The 22,443-nt window shown below is 47.2% G+C and overlaps 1 protein-coding gene across 1 annotated transcript in view; it reads right to left on the bottom strand.

The window, feature by feature from the left end:
• Window positions 1-2,797: 2,797 nt before the first annotated feature.
• Window positions 2,798-22,443, bottom strand: part of ZZEF1 (zinc finger ZZ-type and EF-hand domain containing 1) — a 119,593-nt gene continuing 99,947 nt past the window's right edge. Inside the window, 13 exon segments of the mRNA XM_023731139.1 lie at window positions 2,798-3,506; window positions 5,386-5,457; window positions 6,074-6,227; window positions 10,395-10,560; window positions 11,020-11,118; window positions 11,293-11,461; window positions 12,979-13,122; window positions 14,656-15,015; window positions 15,107-15,242; window positions 16,760-16,860; window positions 17,704-17,895; window positions 19,223-19,342; window positions 21,511-21,710. Of these exon segments, the coding sequence (XP_023586907.1) occupies window positions 3,426-3,506; window positions 5,386-5,457; window positions 6,074-6,227; window positions 10,395-10,560; window positions 11,020-11,118; window positions 11,293-11,461; window positions 12,979-13,122; window positions 14,656-15,015; window positions 15,107-15,242; window positions 16,760-16,860; window positions 17,704-17,895; window positions 19,223-19,342; window positions 21,511-21,710 (1,994 nt within the window). The 3' untranslated portion in view covers window positions 2,798-3,425.

Below are 22,443 nucleotides of genomic sequence, written 5' to 3'. Positions count from 1 at the left end.
GCTCTCAGGCTCGAACAAATGGGCGTCAAAGGTTAGGAAGTTCAGTCCCCATAAAAATGATCTCTAAATCCTGAGAGAGGGCAGCTGCCTCAGTCCTCAGCGGCAGGAACCTGTCTGAGAAGGACAGGTGACCATTAGCCCCACGTTTAGTCAGACTGGTAAACCAGTTGCTGTGGAGTTGATTCTGCCTCGTGGTACCCCATGTGTATCAAGAGTTGTGCTCCATAGTTTTCAACGGCCGATTTTTTTGGAAGTAGATCACCAAGCCTTTCTTTGAAGGCCTCTGGGTGGACTCGAACCTCCAACCTTTCAGTTAGCAGTCGAGTGCTTTAACCATTTGCACCACTCAGGGATAGGGTCCAAAGGCAGGCAAGGAGGAAACCGGTCCCTGGAAAAGCAGGAGACGCTATGATCTGACCCCTGCCTTCCTCCTCCTTTCTGGCCGCATTCAGCATCTGTGAGCTACAAAGCAGTAAAGGATGGTGGGGTGGGAGGGAGTGTCTGGCTGGAGAAGAGTAGATTCGGGGGACACCATGTGTGTACAAACCCTGAAGAGCTGTGCAGAGGTAGAGGCAGAGGAGAGCTCTCCGGGAGGGATGGAGGGAGGCGGCGTCTCCTCACTGGGGACTGCAGTCCAGGCCTGGTGGGAGTGGGAGGGGAAGGCTAACACTGGCTCAAGCAACGCTCAAGGATGGGCTAGAGAATCACGATTCCTTTCAATCCCAGGGCCTTGAGATTCTATAAATTCCATCAGTGTGGGCTTGGTAGAAACTCCAAGTATATATAATCTTCACAAGAGACACAGGAGAGGAAGGAGGGGAAAAAAAAGTCCACACATAATTGTACTCTTTTTATATAGAATTTGTACAATATATTTCTCTTCATTTGCATATTTTACTCACAATTTAACATCCTTTTTACAGGCTGAACTCACCCAGCTGATACAATCAAAATTCTTTCTTTCAACCAAATAAGAAAAATTCAAAGTTGTAAACCCGTAAGAAAACAAATTAAAAACGATGATGAAAATAAGTCACTCCTCTCATTAGGAACAGTATTTGTACAGTATATATGATTTGGAACAGAATTTCTTTCTAGATTAGGCACATTTTCCCATGACACCTTTATTTGGGCTGATTTTATCTCATTCTAGGCAGCGCTGCCTCGTAGGGAAGAATCAAGGATTCTCCATTCACTGGGGACCAAGAGCAGTAGGAGCCCCCCGGCCTTGCTAGGGCCACAGGAAGCCAGCCCTGGCTCGGCAGCGCCACCCAGTGGCTGGAAGCAGAGGTGGCGGCGGGACTGAGGGAGGCCAGGCCAGGCAGGGCCCTGCAGGAAGACAGCAGCAGCTGTGTGTGAAGGGAAAACTTAGGCTTGCTCTAGGCAAACTGAAGTACAGAGACCAAAACGGTGAGGGTGGAGGTATATGGAGAGAAGCTAGGAGGAGTCCAGCGTTTATTTACAAATAATCTTCCGATGAGGAGGGGGAGCAGAGCTGGTGGCAACTGCCCCAGGGGTCTGACACTCCCCACGTCTGCACTCTGTCATCTGAGGTGAGTGTGGGGGTGGTGGCGGTGGCACAGTGAGGCTAGGCAGTGAGCCGCAGACTCCTGTCTCCCAGGCAGTTTGAGGGACTCTGAGCCCACTCAGAGGAACCTCTGCTCCCAAGCACCAAGACTTGTTCTCTGCGGTCTCCTCCCAGGAAACTCCTCCCCGTGAGACCTTCTTGGGTCTGGGCAGCAGGAACTGTGGGGCCTTCTATGGGACTGCAGGCGGCTGGCAAAGAGCAGAGGATGGAAAAGGGGTTTCCACTGAGCAGGCAGCACCTGTCTACTCAGGTGCCAACGGCGTGGGGCGACAGGGCCCAGTCTGCCACATCAGGGTGGTGGGCCTTAGGTCCCCATGTTTCAGGACCCGCCCCATTTGTTTCTGTCTCCTTTGAACCCTCCCATCCGTGACAGCTCCAGATGCACCCCAGGATTGGCTAAGAATTTAATTCTAGGGCTGCAGAAGGTCACTGTACCTTTTCTCCTGATCGAGAAGGCAAGTGCTCTTTCAGTAAGGAGCCCCCAGAACCTGCAGTCTCAGGGCCCTTCCAATCCAGACGCCTGCAAACCTTGCAGAGGGGTCTTCAGAGGTCGAGGGGCCACTCGGCCCTGGCAATGCTGCCCTGGCCACGTCTGGCCCTGGCTGTGGAGACCATTCCTTGGGCTTGGCCCTGTGTGGTGGGAGAAGCGTTGGGTCCAGACACCCACTCTGCAATGGCAGTCGCCTCAGGCATTGCTCATGACGACAAGTCCCACTAAGGGCCCACAGCCCACATGCCAACCCAGCTTTACGGTCCAAAGCTTGGCTCTGGAAAGAGAATATAATCAGCACTTCAGGGCGAGACTAAAACCATGAAGAGTAAAATGTAAAATAGCACTTGCTAGAACTCATGTAGTTATTGCTAGACAAGTGACAGCCAAATAACCACGCAGCGTCCCTGAGGTGGACAGGACAATCACCAACGACCATCGGGCAGAAAGAAAATCATGTTTGTTTGTTTTTTTTTAAATTCCTAAGATAAGATCTTCTTTGATAACACTTCAAGTCTTTAGGTACAGAAGCTAAAAGTATTCCTTGAGTTTTGCTACCTCTACACAAACCCAGTTTCTCCCCCTTGAGGTCATCCCTGAGGCCCCTCAGGGGAGTCAGTGTGGCTCTGTTCTAAAACCGCGAGGTGCAAACTGAAATATGTTAGAAGAGCGACAACTAAAAAGGGCTGACTGATGTGCGGGAGCGGGCGGCTGCTGGCTGTTCCCAAGGGCACTTGTTCTCTCCGAGTGTCTCTGGGGCAGGCTGGGCCGCAGGGGGCGCTGGCTCAGCTTGGGTCCCGAACTGAATGCCTGGGGATTCGGTGGTGGCCAGGAGGGCTCTCACCAGTTTCGGTTTGGATCACCCAGTCTCAGGAGGCAAAGCAAAAGAGCAGTTCCCATGCCAGGCCTCTGCTGTTGCAGGTCTTGCTGAGAAAGGTGACTCTGGGCGGACTCCATCTTCACCCAAAGGCAGGTGCAGGCTGTTCCAGCTCAACTAAGACCAAATTCTTCCCAGTGAGGCTGCTTCCAAGTCTTCCCCGGCCTTCTGCAGGGACAGACCCTGGAGAAGGCTGGTTTGAACAGCCTTCCAAAGGGCCTCCTGGCTGCCCTTTCTGAGTGCTTCCACATGGCTCTGCTTATTCCAACATGCTGTGGTGTGTGCGTGTGAGCTAGTCTGTGACACTGGAGTTCTTGGAGACACAGCTGCTCTGTGTTCCAATCGGAGTGGAAGTGGGAGCTCATGGAGAGCGGGCGCTGATGCCACAGGAATTTTCCTGAATGTGTTTAGATGTCTGCTCTACGATCCCTGTGGGCAGGTTAGCCAGAGTCAGGCATGCCACACCAGGGCTAACACTCGACGTTCCAGAGGACGGTGGCCTTGTTTGGGTAGTTGATGGCCAGGCTGATAGCAGCAATGTTCTGCAGAGCCTGTGGGAGGGAGAAAGAGTAATCGCAATGTTAAGAACCATTCACTTGTTCATTCACTAAGTGCTGACCAAACAAGACCCACAGCTGAGCACTCGGGGTAGGAGGGCAGAGAAGAGCCAGAGTGGCTCCCCTCACCTGGAGGATTCCACGCTAGAGTGAGAGATACGAAGCTACAGGGATCACATGAAAACGCCAAACGTAAGGTAGACCTCCTCGCCACCACGAGAGGGACAGTTATGATGCTGCAGGGGGTTGGTGGACGCAGGGTACTATCTGCTGGTAAAGATCTTTAGGGAAAGGGAACAACACGAAGGTGGAGAAGGTCGTGGCACACACAAGAAATGAACAGCAGTGCTGGGGGACCCAGAGTTGGGACAGTACTGGGGATGTGGATGCCCAGGAAGCCAGGCTGAGTCTGGCTTTCACGCTAAGGATGGCGGTGGAGGGTGGCGGGGACAGGGTGAAGTGGCACACAAGGAGAAGAAGCAGAATATGGCCTAGTCCACTATGTCAGCCGTGGGAGGGCCAGAATGAGGGTGAGGAGGCAACAGACTGGACATAAGGGCTGTGGACAGGAAGAAGCCCACAGTGATGTTGCCATATTGAGCTTTCTGTGCCAAAATTGTCAATATCAAAACTTAGTCATATGAGGCCACCAAGCCAGTGAGGGTGGTGGCATTGTTGGCAGGAATCTGTTAGGAGAGAAGGGAGTTTTCACTCAGTCTATGGGTCTCAGGAGAATTCACACAAACTCCTCTGTATTTGATGGGTGGGTTTCCACATCTAAGCAGACACTCCAAAGCCTGCAGCAGTAAAGGAGACCCCTTCTTTCACAGGGACAGAGTGTTCCCTGAGAAAGCTTCAAGGAACAGGGTGGGTGCTCAGGCAGGGCTCTGGCTGGGAGTCGCAGCTTGAGGCCCACTGAGGTGTGGCCCTGGGCACATCTCTCCCTTCTCTGGCCTCAGTGTCCCCATCTGTCAATGTGGGGGTTGGACCACATGCTCACTGATAGGCAAGGATTCTGTAAGTCAGAGGTTCTCAAAGTGTAGTCTGGAGCACTGGGATTCCCTTTCAGGGGGTACGCAAGGTAATAACTATTTTCACAATAATACTAAGATGTTATTTTGCCTCTTCCACTTTCATTTTCTCACAAGTGTACAGTGGAGTTTTCCAGAGGCTAATGTGTGATGACAACAGACCTCAGGCAGAAACAGACACGAGAATCCAGCTGTCTTCTATTAAGTGGGACATCAAAGACACCTGCAAAAGTGTCACAAAATGCCACCTTTCTATTTTTTTTTTGTTTTCAAAAATACAGTTGTTTTTCGTAAAACATGCTATTTAGGTTAACATCAAATGGATTATTTTTAAATAAATAAATAAATGTTTAGAATTCTTCTGTTTTAATTTCTAATACCATATATGTAGTTAAATATAACCGACATAAGCAAAAGCTTCCTGGCGCCCTTGATAATTTAAAAGCGTAAGGGGTCCTGAGACGAAACAGCTGTCAGAAGAGAATTTCTCCAACCAGGGAAGCAAGTTAGATCCAGAAATATCTGAAACCTAACACTATGGAAACTTCAGGGGTCAGCCAGACTGTAAATTTAAGGCACTGGCTGTCTTGGTTTTAAAGACATAAATTCCTGCTGGTATCTTCTGATCCCACAGTTTAATATGAGCGACACTGATAAATGGGGCTTGACCAGTCGCTCTGAAAACCAAAAGGAAATTATTGAATTGGAACAAGTGCCGTGTAAACTCAGCATTCTGTCCTCATGATGCAGTGCACAGAGACCCTGTGTCCTGGGTGATGGTGAGATGGTGTCACCCCGCCAAGGGAGCAGCCAGAGGTCCAGCTCTGCTGAGGCGAGGGTACCTGTGCTGCACAGCGTAGAAGGTGGTCGTCGGTGGTTAAGGCCAGCAGGTAATCCTGCAGCAAGCCAAGCTCCTGTGGAGAGAGCACAGGCTGTCAGCACAGGGCTGGAAGCCCAGCGCAGCTCACAGACAGCACCCGGGGACCCCCACCCATGGAAACAGAAGCCTCGAGGGGGTAACCGCCACCCGCTCCACCAGGAACTTCACGGTACCACCTCCTGATAGCCACGGAAGGAGCTGGTCGCCAGGTGCCTGGTTCTGGTCTGGCTCTGCCCCTTACTCACCCCCAGGGTGACTGGGCAGGACCCCCCTTCTCAGGTCAGTTTCCTCATGTGTAAAATGAGGAGAATGAACTAATGAACTCTGCAAGGCCCTTTCATCCCTCATAATCAATGAGTCTATTGTGCTAAGGGAGGGAAAAAACGAGGAGGAAGAAGAAAGAACTCATCCATTTTACTTTCCAAAACTCACTGTTGTCAAGGGCTGGGCCAAGGCAGGTTTTTTTCCCTCTAGCTTTAAGCCTGACAAAACAGTCTTGGTACTGACCTGAGGGCTCCCCAGGCTGCAGAGAGGTGAGGACCTCAGACTGTAGGCCAAATCTGACTCCCTGTGCAAGTCTACCAAAAGCCCGACATCCCGTGAGTTCCACCCTCCTGCCCGGCCAGAGGAGACGCCGTACATTGCCTCACCTGGGCACGGTTCTCGGTGACGAAGAAGAGCTCGGTAAGGGCCCGGTGCAGGGGGAGGAGGATGCCAGGCTGCGTCACGTCCTCAAACAGGCTGTACTCCATGTGAGTGAAAAGCTTCCACAGGGGCTTTAACAGCGCGAGGTCACAGAGGTCCCTGCGGAGAGCCACAGGAGCGGGGTCAGCGTGTGCAGGCCCACGCAGGCCAGACTGATGGCAGCTGCAGCTCAGGCTCTCCCCACATCTAGTGAGGTGATTGTAAAACAGTCTCCCCACTTCAAGGTACCAACGGCAAACAAGGGAAGGGGTGGGGACCTAAACTTCAAAACACCTGGTGTAAATGGTGAATTCCTGAACATTTTTTAAATGGTTGTTAGGAAGAATCCAATGACAATGGAAAAATCTGAAGATAAATGTTACATGGAAAAAAGCAAGATATAAAACCACATATACAGTACTGTGTAACCATATAAAAACGGCAGCAAACAAACACACCAAAAAACATTATCAGTAATCGTCCCTATTGGCTTTCTAAATATTCTACAATCTCGCTGCTTTTATGATCAGAAAAAAATACCTATTTAAAAGACAACAACAACCATTAATATGATCTCAGGCTCATAAAACACAAGAAATATGCTGGCAAGGTCGCCCCGGGCAGAAATCCTTCCCCTAAGTGAAGCAGAGTCCTTTTCGGTTTGAGCCCTGTACAGAGGCTGGAACAGCGGTTTCCACTCAGAGGGAGGTGCACTTTAATTCCAGTTCAACCTCCTTCAGAGGAGAAAAATTATAACACAGATTATATTCAGGAACCTGGGTCATGGTTTTATACGTACAATTTTAGATTTTGTTTTCTCTCTCTAACATAAGACTTGAAAAAGAATTCTATATATTTAAATGTAATCTTGGAGTCAATTACCTTCCCCTAGAGGAAGAAATCTCCATAAAGTAAACAAATGAGAAAATTCGGTTGGATTCTGACAGCTTTACAGCGGGTTTTTCAGGAAAGCACTCGAGGTGTAAAGTAAAACGCCTGTATCGCTGCTGCTGAGAAAACGGCCTGTCTGCCGCCCTTCCCTTGGGGCCTTTCGCCTCTGCCGCCCTTCCCTTGGGGCCTTTCGCCTCTGCCGCCCTTCCCTTGGGGCCTTTCGCCTCTGCCGCCCTTCCCTTGGGGCCTTTCGTCTCTGCCGTCCTTCCCTCGGGGGCCTTTCCCCTCTGCCCCTCTAGTCTAGCTCTGGGTGAAGCCCACAAAGCCAGCACTTCTCTAGAATCTCCAAGGTGAGCGACTGTGAAACCCCCAAGGGTGGCAAGGCACTCTGGGCATCCCCTCTTGGCTCAGGGACGAAGGGTGCAGTAGCTAAGTGACTAGAAGGAAGGCTGGTGATGGCCAGTGGGCTGTGCAGGATTGATCCTCAATGAAGCCAGGAAGGGCCCACCCGCCTGAAGACAGGGGAGGTGTTACATGTTTCATACACCTCGCTCAACCAGACCGTTCTCACGAGAAGCCGCTCTCAAGCGAGGAGAGAAGCCGCTCTCAAGTGAGCAGAGCTCAGCCACATCAGGCTAGTGATCCGTGGTGTCTGCATGAAGAAACAGTGGTTACAGCGATCACACCCAGCTTCTCCTCTCTCCCTGTCTTTCTCAGTCCATGGATCAGCCATCACTTTCTCCTCCCTGACCTGGAGAGTCATCTTTAATTTTTTAATAACAGCTCCTTATTACAGACAATCTGATATTTGAATACTGTCAGCTCACTCTGATGAGCTTTCTCTGTGTCTGTGTGTCTTAAAAGTGCAGGACCTAAGGACAGTGAATTCTTAATAGGTCCCACTCAGGGGGGTGAGGCTGAGTGTGTGGATGATGTGTATGGCATAGAGCCTTATGAATTACAACAACTACCAACGCTGTCCCCCTGAGATGAGAAACAGGACAGTTATGTCTCTCATTCCCACTGTACTGGAGGTCCTGACTAGTGCAGAAAGACAAAAACTAATTAACTAGCAAACAACAGAGGTTACAGGGATTGAGAGGAAGAAATAATTATTATTATTTATTTGCAGATAAGATGACTATGCATTAAATATTTACATATAAACTCTTAAAATTTAGCAAGGTCACTGGATACAAGGGCAATATAACAAAATTAATTATATTTCTATATGGAGTCCCTGGGTGATGCAAATGGTTAATGTACTCAGCTGCTAACCAAAAGGCTGGATATTTGAGTCTACTCAGCAGCACCTCAGAAGAAAGGCCTGGTGATCTACTTCCAAAAAATTAGCCACTGAAAACCCTAGGCTGCACAGTTCTACTCTGACACACATGGGGTCACCAACAGCATGAAAAACATTAAATACGAATAAATGTAACAAAATGTATCACAAGTCCTCTACACAGAAAACTATAAAGTATTACTAAGAGAAATTAAATAAGACCTAAACAACGGAGGAATGTATAATAGTCGTGGACTGGAGGACTCAATGTTCTAAAGATCTTGATTCTCCTCAGAGTGATCTATGGAGTCTATCCAAAACCCAACAGGTGAGTTTTGTGTGTGTGTATGCATGTGTACATGTGCATAAAAATTAACAAGCTAATTCTAAAAATTATATGTAAACGCAAGGGGTCAAAAAATAGCCAAGATAATCTTGAAGATGAAGCACTAAGCTGGAGGATTTAGATTACTAGATATGCAAATTTTATTATAAAGCTATAAATTTAAGACATTGTGGTAATGGCACAAGGATAACCAAATAGACCAATGGAACCAGAGAGACCAGAGACAGATTCACACCTATATGGACTCCCGACTTATGACAAGGTGGCACTGCACTTGGTGAGGGAAAGAATGGTCTCTAGAGTCAACTGGAGTTCCATTTGGAGAACTTAGTCTTGACCTCTACACCTCATCTCATACTCTAAAATCCAGGTGGACTGCAGATCTAAATGTGAAAGGAAAGACAATACACTTCTAGAAGATAACACAGGAACAGCTTCACGACCCTGGAGTAAGGCAACCATTTCTGAAATAGGACACAAAAAGCTCCACCATAAAGGAAGTGACTCATGAATGAGAGACATTAAAATTAGAAGCTTCTTTTCAGCAAAGACACCATTAAGAGATTGAAAAGGCTAGTCACAGAGTGGGAAAAGATAACCCTAATACATATTCCTGACAAAGGACTCGTCCAGAATGTACAAAGAATTCCTCTAAATGCATAAAAAGAGACAGATAATTCAAAGAAAAATGGGAAGAGACTTGAACAGGCCCTTCACAAGAAGATATCCAAACAGAAAATTACCACATGAAAAGACAGTCTTCTTCATCGGTGGTCAGGGAAATACAAATTAAAACCATAATATACCACTACAGACCACCCACAATGGCTATTAGAAAGTTTGACAATACTAAGTGTTAGCAAGGACGTGGAGAAACTGGAACCTGATGCACTGCAGCTAAGTGTCGACTGGTATAACCACTTGGGAAAACTGTTCAGCAGAATTTACTAAAGCTGAGCATGTACAAACCCTAAGACTCAGCAATTCCACCCAAAACAAATGCGTACATATGGGCATCAAAAGACATGGGTAAGAATGTGTATAGCACCATTATTTGTACTAGCCAAGAACTAGAAACAACCCAAATGACCATCAACAGTAGAATGGATAGTGATATACTCATATAACAAAATTTTATATACTAATGAGAAAGAATCAGTACTTCATACAACAACCTGTGAATCTCACAAACCATATGATAAGCAAATGATAAGAAGTCAAACACACAAATAAACCTATTTTTATGTCAAGTACAAAGACAGGTAAAAACCAAATAGTGGCTACCTCTGGGAAAGGAGAGTGGGTAATGACTGGGATGGGAAGTAGAGGGGGGGCCTCTGGGATGCTTCTAGTTTTTTATTTCTTGATCTGGGTGGTACTTTTACAGGTGTGTAAACTTTATGATCGTTCATCAAGCTTAACCTACGCAACCATCTTCGAACCAACAGAATTTGTCAAACTGTTCACCCCCCAGAAACCACGACTTTCTGATCCATGATGCTTTTGTGCCTTTGCACCCTTTATCCCCTTTGGTGGGAACTCCAAAATACCCTTCAACACCCAGCTGAACCCTGACCATCTCTGTGTGGCCCTCCCCAGGCTCGCTGGGGTGCTTCCCTCCACCACTACACTCACCCGCAACACACGGTAGTTATTTCCATGGTCGTCTTCCCCACTGAGGGTAGCGGACCGCAGACAGAAAGTGTTCATTTAATGTGTGTCAAAGAAGCAAGCAAACAAATGGCCCAACCAGCTGCCAGCTTACCTGTGGGTACAGCATCGCACAATCTTCAGAAGTAAGTGGATGGCTTTTAACCGCTGATGACCAGTCTGGCGGCAGGCCACACCCACCAGCCACTCCCAGATTTTGGCCAGTGGGAGATGAGGCACAACTCTGTCTTCTGACAACATCTGCTTCAAAATCTCAAATCCTGGCCAACCCCAACAAACACAGGTATTTTAAAAATAAAGTCTAACAACTGTGTGCATTAAGATTTATACATTTTACAAACTGCTCAGGTTTTAATAAATAGAATGAAACAATTATGATCATTTAAATTTTGCCAGAAATCAAGTCTTTTGTAAAAGTAATATAGGAACAACGCTTTCAGTTCCTCCTCTTCACAAAAACCCCTGGCAAATTCTAAGAAAACAAGTCATTTTCAGACCCTGACAGAATGACTCTTCCAGCTGGCCACTGAAGTTTACAACTAGCCAACTATGTCATGTTCAAAAGTGACAGGTGTGGGTTTGTGAGATGAACCTGCAGAAGTCTTAGAGAAAAGCATCTGCTTTGATGTCAACAAAAACCAGGGAAATGATGGCACCTATCCTCCCACAGAGTGCCCCTGGCAGGCGGATGGCACAAACAGGAAGACCAGGGCACTCACCTGTCTGGAAGCGCCCCAGGTGTCCGGCCGTCACAGTGAATTTGTAGCCCCACTCAGTGTTGCTCATGTCAGAGGTAAAACGGTAATACAGAGTGTCTCCTGGGTCACAAAGGATCAGAAAGAGATCAGGAAACAGGAGCATCAGGGAACGGCAATTTAGGCGTTTCTGATGAAATGTATCAAACTCATTTTGAAATCCTCCGATAACTTCCCTTCCCGATGTTAAGTTTAAACACTTAATGTTAAGAGTCTACATAACCAAATATTTACTACCTGGAAGCTCAAAATCTTTCCACTTCTGTTGTGACCCACTGAAATTGTGTCGATCCTGCTGAAAGTCGCTGCTGCTGGACATGGCTAACTCGTCACAGCCTTCCTCTGTATTGCACTGAGAATCAAATTTGATTGAGAGGTAGATTGCACCAGGAATGTGAACTTTATCCTAGGAGGGAAGTGAGAGCATTTGTCACTGCTCACTGGATATTCATTGAGGGCTTGCCTCCTGCCCGACGGCCTGTAGTGGGCACTGGGGACGTAAGAACAGTGAGTCCCAGCCGTTGCCTCCAGCAGTTCTCTGTCCAGCTGGGAAGAGGAGCTCACGCACAGACTACAAATGTGATGAGACGTGTACATGGGCAGAGCTGGCAGGGAGGGGCAGGCTTCACCTGGAGAAGGAGGGAGGGCAGAAAAGGGCTCACAATGAAAGGACAAGGGATGTTCAGGTGTCCTGAAGAATGAAGAGGATGGGAGGAGCCCATCAGAGGAGGGGGCAGGAAAGAGGATGGCAGGAGGCAAGGTGACAGGATGCATTTTCAGGCAAAGGGGACAGCCCTGGAAAAGTCTGGCACTGATATGTCTGCGCTAAAGGGTGTGCTTTGTGTGCACATACGCTTGGACGGCAGGGAGAGGGGGACGTGGCCGTGGAGAGGATGGCTGGAACAGATACTGAAGGTCCTGTGTGCTAAAATGAGGCAGTTACACTTTATCTGGAAAGCAGGGGGAGCCCAGAAAGATTTTAAGCAGGAGAAAGCCTTGGACAGGTTTGTACTGAGGAACAGTCACCGTGATAGCTGGTGGCAGGAAGGCCAGGGCTGGGCCCGGCCAGGCGCAGGTGCCAGAAAGGAACAGCTACAGCAGCCCCAGAGAAGGGAGAGGGGCGTCTGGGTGCGGTGAGGAAGACAAAGTGGAGATCCTATTTGGGGCAGAATTAACAGAACTTGGTGGCTGACTACATGTGTATATGTGGGGCCTAGGGAGTAGGGATGGAGCCCAGGAACAGAGGGAGAGAAGAAGTTTAAACTTATTCAAAATAAAATCTCAGCTGACCAGCAATCAACCCTAAATGAGTTTCTCTGTCACCCAGCCTGATACCACAGGGCACCTCCAATCAGAAGCATAAGAAGGGTAGACACTGAGGCTCTGCCAGGCCCAACATGTTAAAAAGGGCTAAAGAAATGCAGGTGGTGTTAAGTCAATGAGAATAACTGAGGCTGCCCTACCCTGCCACATCCAAACTCCGACCTCCGTCCAGATACAAAGTTAAGGCTGGAAAAGATGAGGCTTTTCAGGTCTGGGTACGGAATTAAACAAAGGTGATGGGGTCTGCAAGAGTACGGCCAGGTCATCAGAAGGTTAAAGAGCAGGGAACCTAGACTCGCACTCAGACTCCCTGCCCGGAGAAGCAAAGAATACGTTCTAAGCAGCTGCTTCTCTAGGGCCAGTGGCCCGTGTTTTTCTATTCAGGAAAGGTCAGGAGAAGAGGAGACTGGGCTCTACAGAATCCCTGGCTTCAGCAGGCCAGCTCAGCCTGGTCTGAGGAAGAGGTTTCCTGGTCAGGGCTCTCTAGTGGGAAAGAGCTGCTGTGGGAGTTAGTGAGCTAGCTACTTACTCAGGGTCCCCTCACATGTCCTGCCAGTGCACACCCCGAGGCTGGATGAGTCTGGCCGACCCGGGTCGTACCTCGAAGTTGGTGTTGTTGTTGTACGGGTGTTTCGACTCCCTCACTTGCACCTCCATTCCCGGCTCCTCCATGAACTGGCAGGCAGCCAGGGCCATAGTCCCCAGCATGTTCTCCTGGCAGCCTCGGAGCACCTTCTGCAGGATCTGGAAGGACAAACAGCAGGGAACATCAGGGTCTGCAGGGCCCAGAGCTGCCCCATCAGGAAGAAGGAAGAGTCTATTTCAATCCAAGGCCCACCTGAAGGCGTTGGCATCATCCTGGCCCCTGAACTAGCCTCTACAACCCCACCCCCACCACCACCAGCCACCTCTCACTTGAAGGGGTTCTTGTGGTGTATCAGGACACCATAGTCCTGTCAGAGTAAGTACCACTTCAAGGAGGTCTGGAAGAATAGAACCAATCAGAAATGGTCCTGGTCCCTGAAGAGTTCCCAGCCTAGCACTGCACGGACAGACAGATAAGTAATTACAACACAATGCGGTAACTGTGCAGACAGAGGTGCAGAATTAGTAGCTCCATGGGGCAAGAACGGGGGAAGGACATGTTCGAGAGAGGGACATGTTTGCCATTCCAAACAAGAAATATGGGGAGAGCAAACCTGGCAGCATCTCCAGGGCTGTGAGGCTGGGGGAGGACCTAGAGAACTCAGGAACAGATAGTGTTCTTAGATGGGCATGTTAAGGACTAGTGGAGAAATTAACCTAATAAGTCCTGGATGTGATGTGTGTACACGTGTGAAGGCGGCCAAGGGGATAGGAAGGAAGAAGGTACCAAATGTGACTCAAGATTTCTACACTTGGAGATGGGGAGGATGGTGACAAAGTTTTCTAGCCCTGCTGGAACAGCGCCCAGCACTTCTGAGTTCTAGACCAGGATGCTTCCTTCTATGCTGGGTCCTCTGCTTCTACACAGCAGGAGATGAAAAAGCTGCTTCTATCTCTATGAAGGTTTGCTGACCCAGCAGTATTTTCAAAGAACATGTTGAAGATACGATTTAGAAAAAAACAAAAAAAAGGTTTCTAACTTTTAAAGTGAAACTTAAAATTAGAGAGCTGTGACAGACCCTAGTGAGACCCCAAAGCCGTCACCCAGAAGCTAGGACCTTGCACAAACCTCCCTGGCTTGCTTTCTTCACCTGCCAACCTCCTCCTTGCAGGGTCACAAGGGGACACAGGCGTAAGTGCTGACAGTGTCTGACCTGGCACAGACAATCTAGAATCGATGGTTTAAAACAGAAGATAAAAACCTCACGGGAAGGCTCCCTGTATTATGGCAACAGGCTATCAGAGAGCTGTCACTAACCCTGTCCCCTGGACTTAGCATTATGTACCCCAGGGGCCATGAGAAGAGACAGGATAGCTACGAGATGCAGACAGAGAAAAGGAAAAACGCAAAGGCAGGTTCCACTGGATCGTTATCTCAAACATTCTCTGAGCACCAAGTCGATCCTAGGCTTTGAGCTCGGCTCTGGGCCAACCTTCGGGGAGTTCAATAGTCAGGCTGCTTTAGTTATATCCACACCTGTTGGGGTGCTGTACAGCCACACAGGAAACCCACTTCAGGGAGGCACTCAGGAGAGGAAGTCTGTTCAAAGACCATGGGGGCAGCGGAGATGGGGGAGGGAGGACAGAGGAGGGGCTGCTGGGGTGAGTGCCACACTTGGCCTGCTTAACTACCTTCTCCCACTGTTGCTTTTCTTCCAGCTGCATGAACATATCCAAAATGTAGGTCATGTGGGCAGGGCCACTTAGCTCCAGGATGTCCTCGCTCACTGGCATGTGCCCGGGCCATTCGGTGAGCAGCGATGCGAGCACATGACGGGCATACAGAACAGCTGTGGCATCGTTCACGCGGAAAAGATAGTCGCGGACAGCCCTCTTACTCTTGCAGTTCAGCTCCTTGTGCAGCAGGGCGGCACTCTTGCTACGGCGCTGCTTGGCGTAGCTCTGCTGTAGTTCACTCTCTGTGCTGGAGATCAGCTTCTGGGTCACGGGATTCGACTCAGCAGTGGCCTGGTCACAGCGTGCTGGCCGGGACTGCAAACCCAAAGGACCACCATTACAGAGGCCTGGTCTTCTCACAATGGGAGGCGGGAGGCACTTTGTTTCACAGGCGGAGGCTACATACCAAACACGGCAAGATAATCATGTCTGTATCCACAGCTTTTACGCTCTGCTCTTCCAGTCTCAGACTCTTACTGGGCTGCCACCTCTGAGCCAGGGTCCGTATCCTTTCATCAGTGGTGAGCTCATCTCCATCAAACCTGAAGAAAAGGGCCCAGCGTTCAGTACACGAGTTATAGAAAGGCAAGAATTTAACCTGCACTTCAACTTGTCAGAAAAGTTGATCAGAGTTACTTTCCTGTTATTATGCAATTATACGATCACTTTCCATATTTTGCTAATTGGCCTCATAGCATTCATTTATTCATGCATGCAGATATGCGCATGTGTTCTTGTGGCATAGAATGCAAACTGTCCCCCAGGATCTGTTCTCTCCTACACTTCTAGAAAAGGAGCCTCAGTGGTGCATCGGTTAAGCACTCGGCTGCTGACTGAAAGGACAGAGGTTTGAACCCACCAGCTGCTCTGTAGGAGAAAAGACTTGGAGATCCACTCCCGTAAAGACTACATCCTAGGAAACCCTCTAGGGCAGTTCTACTCTGTCCGATAGGGTCACTACGAGTCGGAATTGACTCAATGGCACACAGCAACGACAACAGCATACTTTTAGAAACAAAGTTCCCTGAAGTTTTAGTAGGACACATGATCACCCAGCTGGAGAACACAGTTGCTAGCATCCCTGCAGCTAGATGTAGCGCTGCGACTAGGTTCTTGCCATGGGGATGTGAGTGTGGTAATGTGTGTTGCTTCCAGGGCCTACTCGTGAACAACTGGGGTAAGGATGCACTGCCTTTCCCCCTCCTCTGGGCCGGAACACAGAGGTGGTGTTGCTGAGCTCGCCTGGACCACGCAGATGAGAACAACATCCTGGGGTTGCTGGGTCACCCTGTGGAGCAGAGCTGTCCACCCACCCTGGACAGCTGCCTGCCTCTGGACTGCTGTGTGAGAGAAGAACACACTTCTGTTGTCCTTGATCCGTATCTCTGGGTTTCTTAGTTACAGCAGGTTAGACTGTGCCTAACTAACGCAGCCCTGCTTCATCTCACAAAGGATTTAAGGCAATATATAAGAAATATACATGGTGAAACAGAAATATAAAACAAAAGAAAATAAAATTAGATTTAATATAAATTATAATAGGGGATCAAAACTAGGATACGGGGGATGGAGGAGGAGGTTGGAATGCAGACATATGAAGTTCTTCACAATTTTAAGTGCTGGGCCCAAGAACTAGCTCTCTTGGCAAAGAGAAAGAGAATACTATTAATTTTATAATAACTCTTGAGGAAGAAACATGAAAGTAATTTATAGTTGTGAAAACGAAAAACTTTGCACTGTTTGCTCACCGGGATTACATATAAGAAAAATCTTGGTGTTTGCCTCAATTTCTGCATCTGTAAAATGAGTTATTCTAAGAAGCAGACTGCAGATGTAAAGTTTTCCCAAAAGGAACATACAAACACTTCAAAGATGCTCCATGCAATGCAGCCCGGTCAGGGTCCGTGTCATTTATGAGAACTAACGAGTTCCACATCTGCTTCTTTGCCTTTCAGGAGTGTTCATTCAGATCTCTTTGGCAGGAAGTACCGTAAGTGCTCTCCCACCCTCATGCGTTCTCTCGCTGACCGTACTTCAGCGTCATCTAAACGTCCCTTACCTCTTCTGAACCTCCAGGAAGAAAGAATCAGTCCTTTTCATCTGTAGTTCGTATATGGCCCGGAGCACGTGCAGAGGGGCATTGAGGGCATCATGAGCCATCTGAAGACCACAGAGAGGAAGCAGAAGAGAGACAAAACGCTTCACACATTAGTGATACTCTGAACTCAGAAGTGATACAATATTTCAAGTTACTGTAGGTTGTAATTAAAAAACATCATATGGTACTTTAAAAAAGCAAATAAAATTATAAACACTAAAACATGGATTATAAAATCTGCACTGCTATTATAAATCAAAGGAAAATATAAAACACTGTAACACCAAGAGAAACACGAGTTGACAAAATACAATGCTAATAGTCAATAACTACCCACCACATTGTATTCATTGCTGGCTTCCCTGTAGCTATCTTGTACTCAAATTTAATAACTGGCACATAATTTAAGTACTGCACTTTCTTTGATTTTTTAAAACAATACTTGCTTTTCTGACATCCACCCAATACTCTCTGTGCACTCTTCAAGCCCTCAGCCATTTTCACATCATTCCACAACAGAGTGGTCTACCCAGGGAAAGTAAGAGAGTATGTCCGAGAAGCTATGAGTTAGAGGACTATCATTAAGGAGTTTGTGGATAGGCTTCAGTAAGCCCCGGAAATTACACGCAAAATTTTACATGTGTGTAAATGTGTATTTGAATGTGTATTTTACGGACGAGAGGTCTAATGGGCCCATGATCCAAAAGTGTTAAAAACTGTTACTGTAAAGGCTTTTCAGTTCTTCTGGGTCAATTCTGCACAATACAAATCGAGTCTTCAGGAAGTGAATTCTCAGGACACTAGACTCAAGCATTTCCATGTGGAGACTGAAACACAGTCCAGGTCAAAAATAATCCAACCCCCAGAATCCTCTGCTAAACCCACATGATGACTCAAAAACATACCAAGAAACATATTCTGGTGGGTTCATCCAGGCCTTCAAGAGGGTCTAGCTTTTTCTGCTCTGTTTCACTGGGGCTGCTGACCAACCGCTCCACCTCCTCCTCTTTGTCCTCTTGCTCATCTAGCTCTAGGTCTCCAGGCTCTGTCAAAGTGTTGATCTCCTTTTTTGAAGAGTACAGCATGATGGACAAAATCTACACAGAAAGAAAACCAGGCAGGGCAGGAGTGTGAACATTTACTGGGTGAGAAGAGTACATAATTCTTTAACCATCTAAGGGTAGAAAAATTTTGACCTAACTTCTTAAAAGGTTTTCAGAACTCACAAAAAGAACTTGAGATTAGCAAACATGAAAACATGTTCAACTGTGCTTGCAATAAAAAAATGCTTTTCTACTGACAGTATAAATTGATGTCATTCTTTTAGAAGGCCTTTTGGTGAAATGTAAAGAGCTATAAAAGTGCTCATATCCTCTGACCCAGTAATTCATCTTTTGGGAATAATGTAACATACAGAAAACATTATATTCATAAATGATCGATAAAGCATTAACAATGGCAAAAAACTGAAAACAACCTTCATGTATCATATACAACCATCAAAAATGGTGGTTACGGAAACTAGACAGCAACTTATTTATTTATTTAAATATCACGTTCACCACAGAATCTAAATTTATATATATAATACAGAAGCACAGGGTAAAAAATTAGAAGGAGGACATATACTAAAATGCTAATGGCAACTGTGTTTGAGAGGTAAAATTTGGAGATTTGCTTTCCTTTCTCCTTCTTGCATTTTCTGGAAAATGGTTTTATTATTTAAATAATAATAAAAAATATAATCAAAAACATTTTAAGAGAACACAGATGTTCAAATGCTCTCCAGGTTATCCATTAATATGTTTCAGCATATATCCCCTTAAACCTAACCAAATCCTTTTGGGGAAACTAAGAACAATATCACTTCAAGTTCAGGTCTCTGTGTGACTGCCAACAGCCAGCTCCCCACTCCCACAGAGCAGCAGCCTTTCCTGGGCCTGAAGCTGGCCCTTGGCACAGGAAGTCCACAGGGAACCACAGCAACTCTGCTAGGAAAAATTTAACGCCCAGGGAGAACAGCCATGAACTTAAAATTATCAACTAAATTCCTACATAAAATAAACACAAGTGAGGACAAATTTAGAAACTGATTTTAGTCCAGAAGAACTTTAAAGGGAAATAATAATTCAAGGACATTCTTTATTACCATGATATAATGGTCAACTATGTGTTTCCATAAAACACTTCTCTTCCAATGTTCTCTGAGCAAATGTAACACTCATTTTCCCTGACCCAGGGGAGAACAGGTGTCATCATCTCTTTCCAAATGGAAGACATAGGTAAGGAACAGTTTTAAAATGCTCAGGATGGGAGTCCACAGGGCGGAACCAGCTGTAACTGATGCGTTTAACTCCCAGGCGTCTAACTCCCAGGCACGGTTTGTACCATGTGGTAGTAGCAGGAGCCACACTCATCCCTTACTTCCAGGTCCCGGAGCAGCCACGTTTTACTGAAGCCGGTCCCTTTGCTGCACTTTTTCACCAGCAGCTTCAGCAAATCAGTCTGAAGGAAGGTAGCGTGGGTCTCTTCAAAACCATGAGCCTGCCAAGCAGAAAAGAATGATTTGCACCATCTCAGAGTGCAGAAGGTGAGGGTCATTTGGGAAGAAGCGAGCCTTTGTCAGAGCCCAGTCTCAGCCGGTGGGCCACACTCACCTTCTGGTGAAAAATAAAAAGAGTTTTAGGGTGGATGAAACTCTGAACCTTTGCCATCATTCACTGTCTTCTCATTCATTCTTTAATCACTCAGCAAGTATTTCTGAAGCCTAGCACATTCTTCCTGCTAACTCCTATGCTAAGAACAGGAGTTTTATTTCACTCCCCTTACTCTCAACATTCCAAAAGCTTCCCACTGCTCTTAGACTAAACTCCAAGTCTCTAACATGGTCAACAAGGTCCTACCTGGCTCCCTGCCTCTTCTCTGGCCTCATCTCCCTCTTTTGCACTATCCTGTAGCCCTGGAGGTGTTTTTCCTGCTCCTTGACAACCATGCCTGTTTCTGCCCCAAGGCCTGGGGACTGCTGCTCTCTCTGCATGGAATGTTTGCCCTGGTTTCCCATGGCCTTGTCTGTCTACCGCCTCAAATGTCACGTCCTCAGAAAGGCTTTTCCTGACTCATGGCAGTCTTCCCTGAAGTCTCCCTGTTGTCTCTCTTGCTAGTTAGACTGTAAGCTCCATGAGAGCAGGGGCCTTCTTTCTAGTTCACCACCACACACTCAGTCCCACCCGGCACTTGGTAGCACTCAGTGAACATTTACTGAATGGAGGATTCAAAGAAAGAAATAATCTCTGCCCCAGGAAGCTTATTTTCTCTCTCCTACTATAATGTAAACAAATAAAACAACAGCAGATTGTGACAAATGCCATAAAATAAACAAAGAGCAAATACGTAGACTCAGTCCTAAAATGAAACTCTCAGGGATGGACCAGAGCAAAAATGGCGTTTAGTCCAGTCTCCCTCTATGACCTTCCCCAAGCAGTTACCCAGCTGCTACCGAACACCTTTCAAAGTCAAGGAACTCACAAACTTTTCAAATTAGCTCTTTCATGGACAGTTCTGTTGGGAAGATCCTAAAAATGAGCTGAAACGCATCTCCTCAAAAGGTCCTCCCTCCCTCTCAATGCCCTTCAGGTATCAGGTTCCCCACAAGTCAAGGCTTCTCCTCTACAGGCCAAACAAGGCCCAGCTTGTCTGCCTCCTCCCACCTCAACTGCCAAACCTATAGCTCAAAGATCCCATAGGATACTAGCTCCCTTCATTCTTCCCTTCATCTAAACCTTACGGTGAGGCAGAAGAAGTTGTGGTTCAGAGGGGGATGTGAGAAACTTTCCAGTCCATATCTGTACTGATCTTCTAGCAGCTCATCTTCTAAGGTGTGATGGTTAAGGTTTTGTGCCAACTTGGCCAGGCCATGATTCTCAGTGGTCTGGCAGTTATGAAGTGGTCTGGCAGTTATGAAGTAGTCTGGCAGCTATGTAATGATGTAATCACCTCCATAATGAAATCTGACATAATGTGATCACCTCCATGATGAGACGTGCTATGAGCAGCTAATCAGTTGAAATGGAGTTTCCTTGGGGGTGTGGCCTGCATTCAATATATGTGGACTTTCTGGCAAAGCTCGCTGGCTTTTGCTTGCTGTGGATCCTGTAGCTCACTCCTGTTCATGTGACCTCCGGTTCTTGGGACTTGAGCTAGGAGCTTATCTGCCTATCTTGGGAGCCATCAGCCTCTGCAGCCTGTGAGCCACAGGCCTGCTGTCTGACCTGCCAATTTTGGGTTCGCCAGCACCTGCGGCTATGTGAGTTGGGAGAAGCCTGACCCATGGACTTGGCACTTTCCCGTCTCTACAACCGTGTGAGCCAATTTCTTGCTCTCTCTCTCTCTCTACACGTATATATATACACATATGCTTCACTGGTTTTGCTTCTCTAGAGAACCTAGCCTAAGACAAAAGGCTATGTCCCTATGAAGTAGCAGTATATGGTTCCATGAAACAGTACTGAAAAAACACAGAGAACCAAATATTGGGAAAATTCTATTTCCTCCTTAAAGTTATACTTGTGCAAAAGCCCTAACATTCCTAAAAATAATCAAGATCCTATGGTTACCCAGCCATGAAAATCAGATGGCATTTCCTCCTAGTTAACTCCCTGCAGATGTTAAATCACTGCCAGAGTCATTCTGAAACTAAAGAGAGTTGCCATTACCTTTAATGTTTTATACAATCCTTTGAGGGCCAGGGAGAGGACCCAAGTTGCTTCCACAGCTTCAGGACAATGGCTGTCCATGCTTGTTTGCAGAAGGTGACTGGCAATAAAGGCAAAGTGCTGGGAGTACTGTCTCAGCTGGGCCTGAGAGTCGCTGCACTCCTGTTCTCCTCCCTTCTGGACCAGCTGATAGTCCTTCACTGAAGGATGTCAGGCAGGAAGAAAAAGGCACAAAGAGTGAGGATAACGCTTCCTGCAGCTAAGTTTCTTCCCCAGTACGTGCCTTACTAAAGCAAGAACTGCAGACCCCCAAACACAAATCTCCCTGATTTCAATCTTAGCCATTGTATTTAAGGCAGCTTGCAGGTGAGCACAAAAATTGTACCAGCGGCCTATTCACCAAGCAACTGAGGAAGACAATTCACATTCTTACTATTGTGTACAAGTGGGCTGTCTCCAAAGGTGTTAAAGTTCTTCAAAACAGTACACATGAGACTTCTACTTCCACACAAGATGGAGGAAGAAAGAACACTGAGAATATATGAAATAGTGGTTTTCAGACATTGGGCAACAGGTAGTGCAGGACCACAATCCCTGAGAAAAGGGGCACAGACTCGGTGAGACCTTTGATAGTACCAGCTGTATGGAGGCAGTTTCCAGGCTGCAGAGGGAGCAGAAATCCAATTAGAGTCCAGCAGTCTCAATGAATTGAGGGGACAGAGATCCAGGTTCAGGGAAGTCAAGGCAGCTAGAATTTGTGGGGAAGAATACCATAGAGAAGGGAGTTACATACGTGTGTGCGCGTGCACACACACACACACAGAGGAAGAAGAGAGAGAGAGGGCTGCAGAGATCTGCAGGCAGCTCCCCATGAATCTCTGGCTGAGTACTGATCTTCATACAAGTGAGGGGAAACTATCTAGGAAAGGGGAA

This window comes from Trichechus manatus, unplaced genomic scaffold (assembly GCF_000243295.1).
Source record: "Trichechus manatus latirostris isolate Lorelei unplaced genomic scaffold, TriManLat1.0 scaffold00040, whole genome shotgun sequence".
NCBI classification, from domain to species: domain Eukaryota; kingdom Metazoa; phylum Chordata; class Mammalia; order Sirenia; family Trichechidae; genus Trichechus; species Trichechus manatus.
This window is presented reverse-complemented; position numbering and strand designations above follow the sequence as displayed.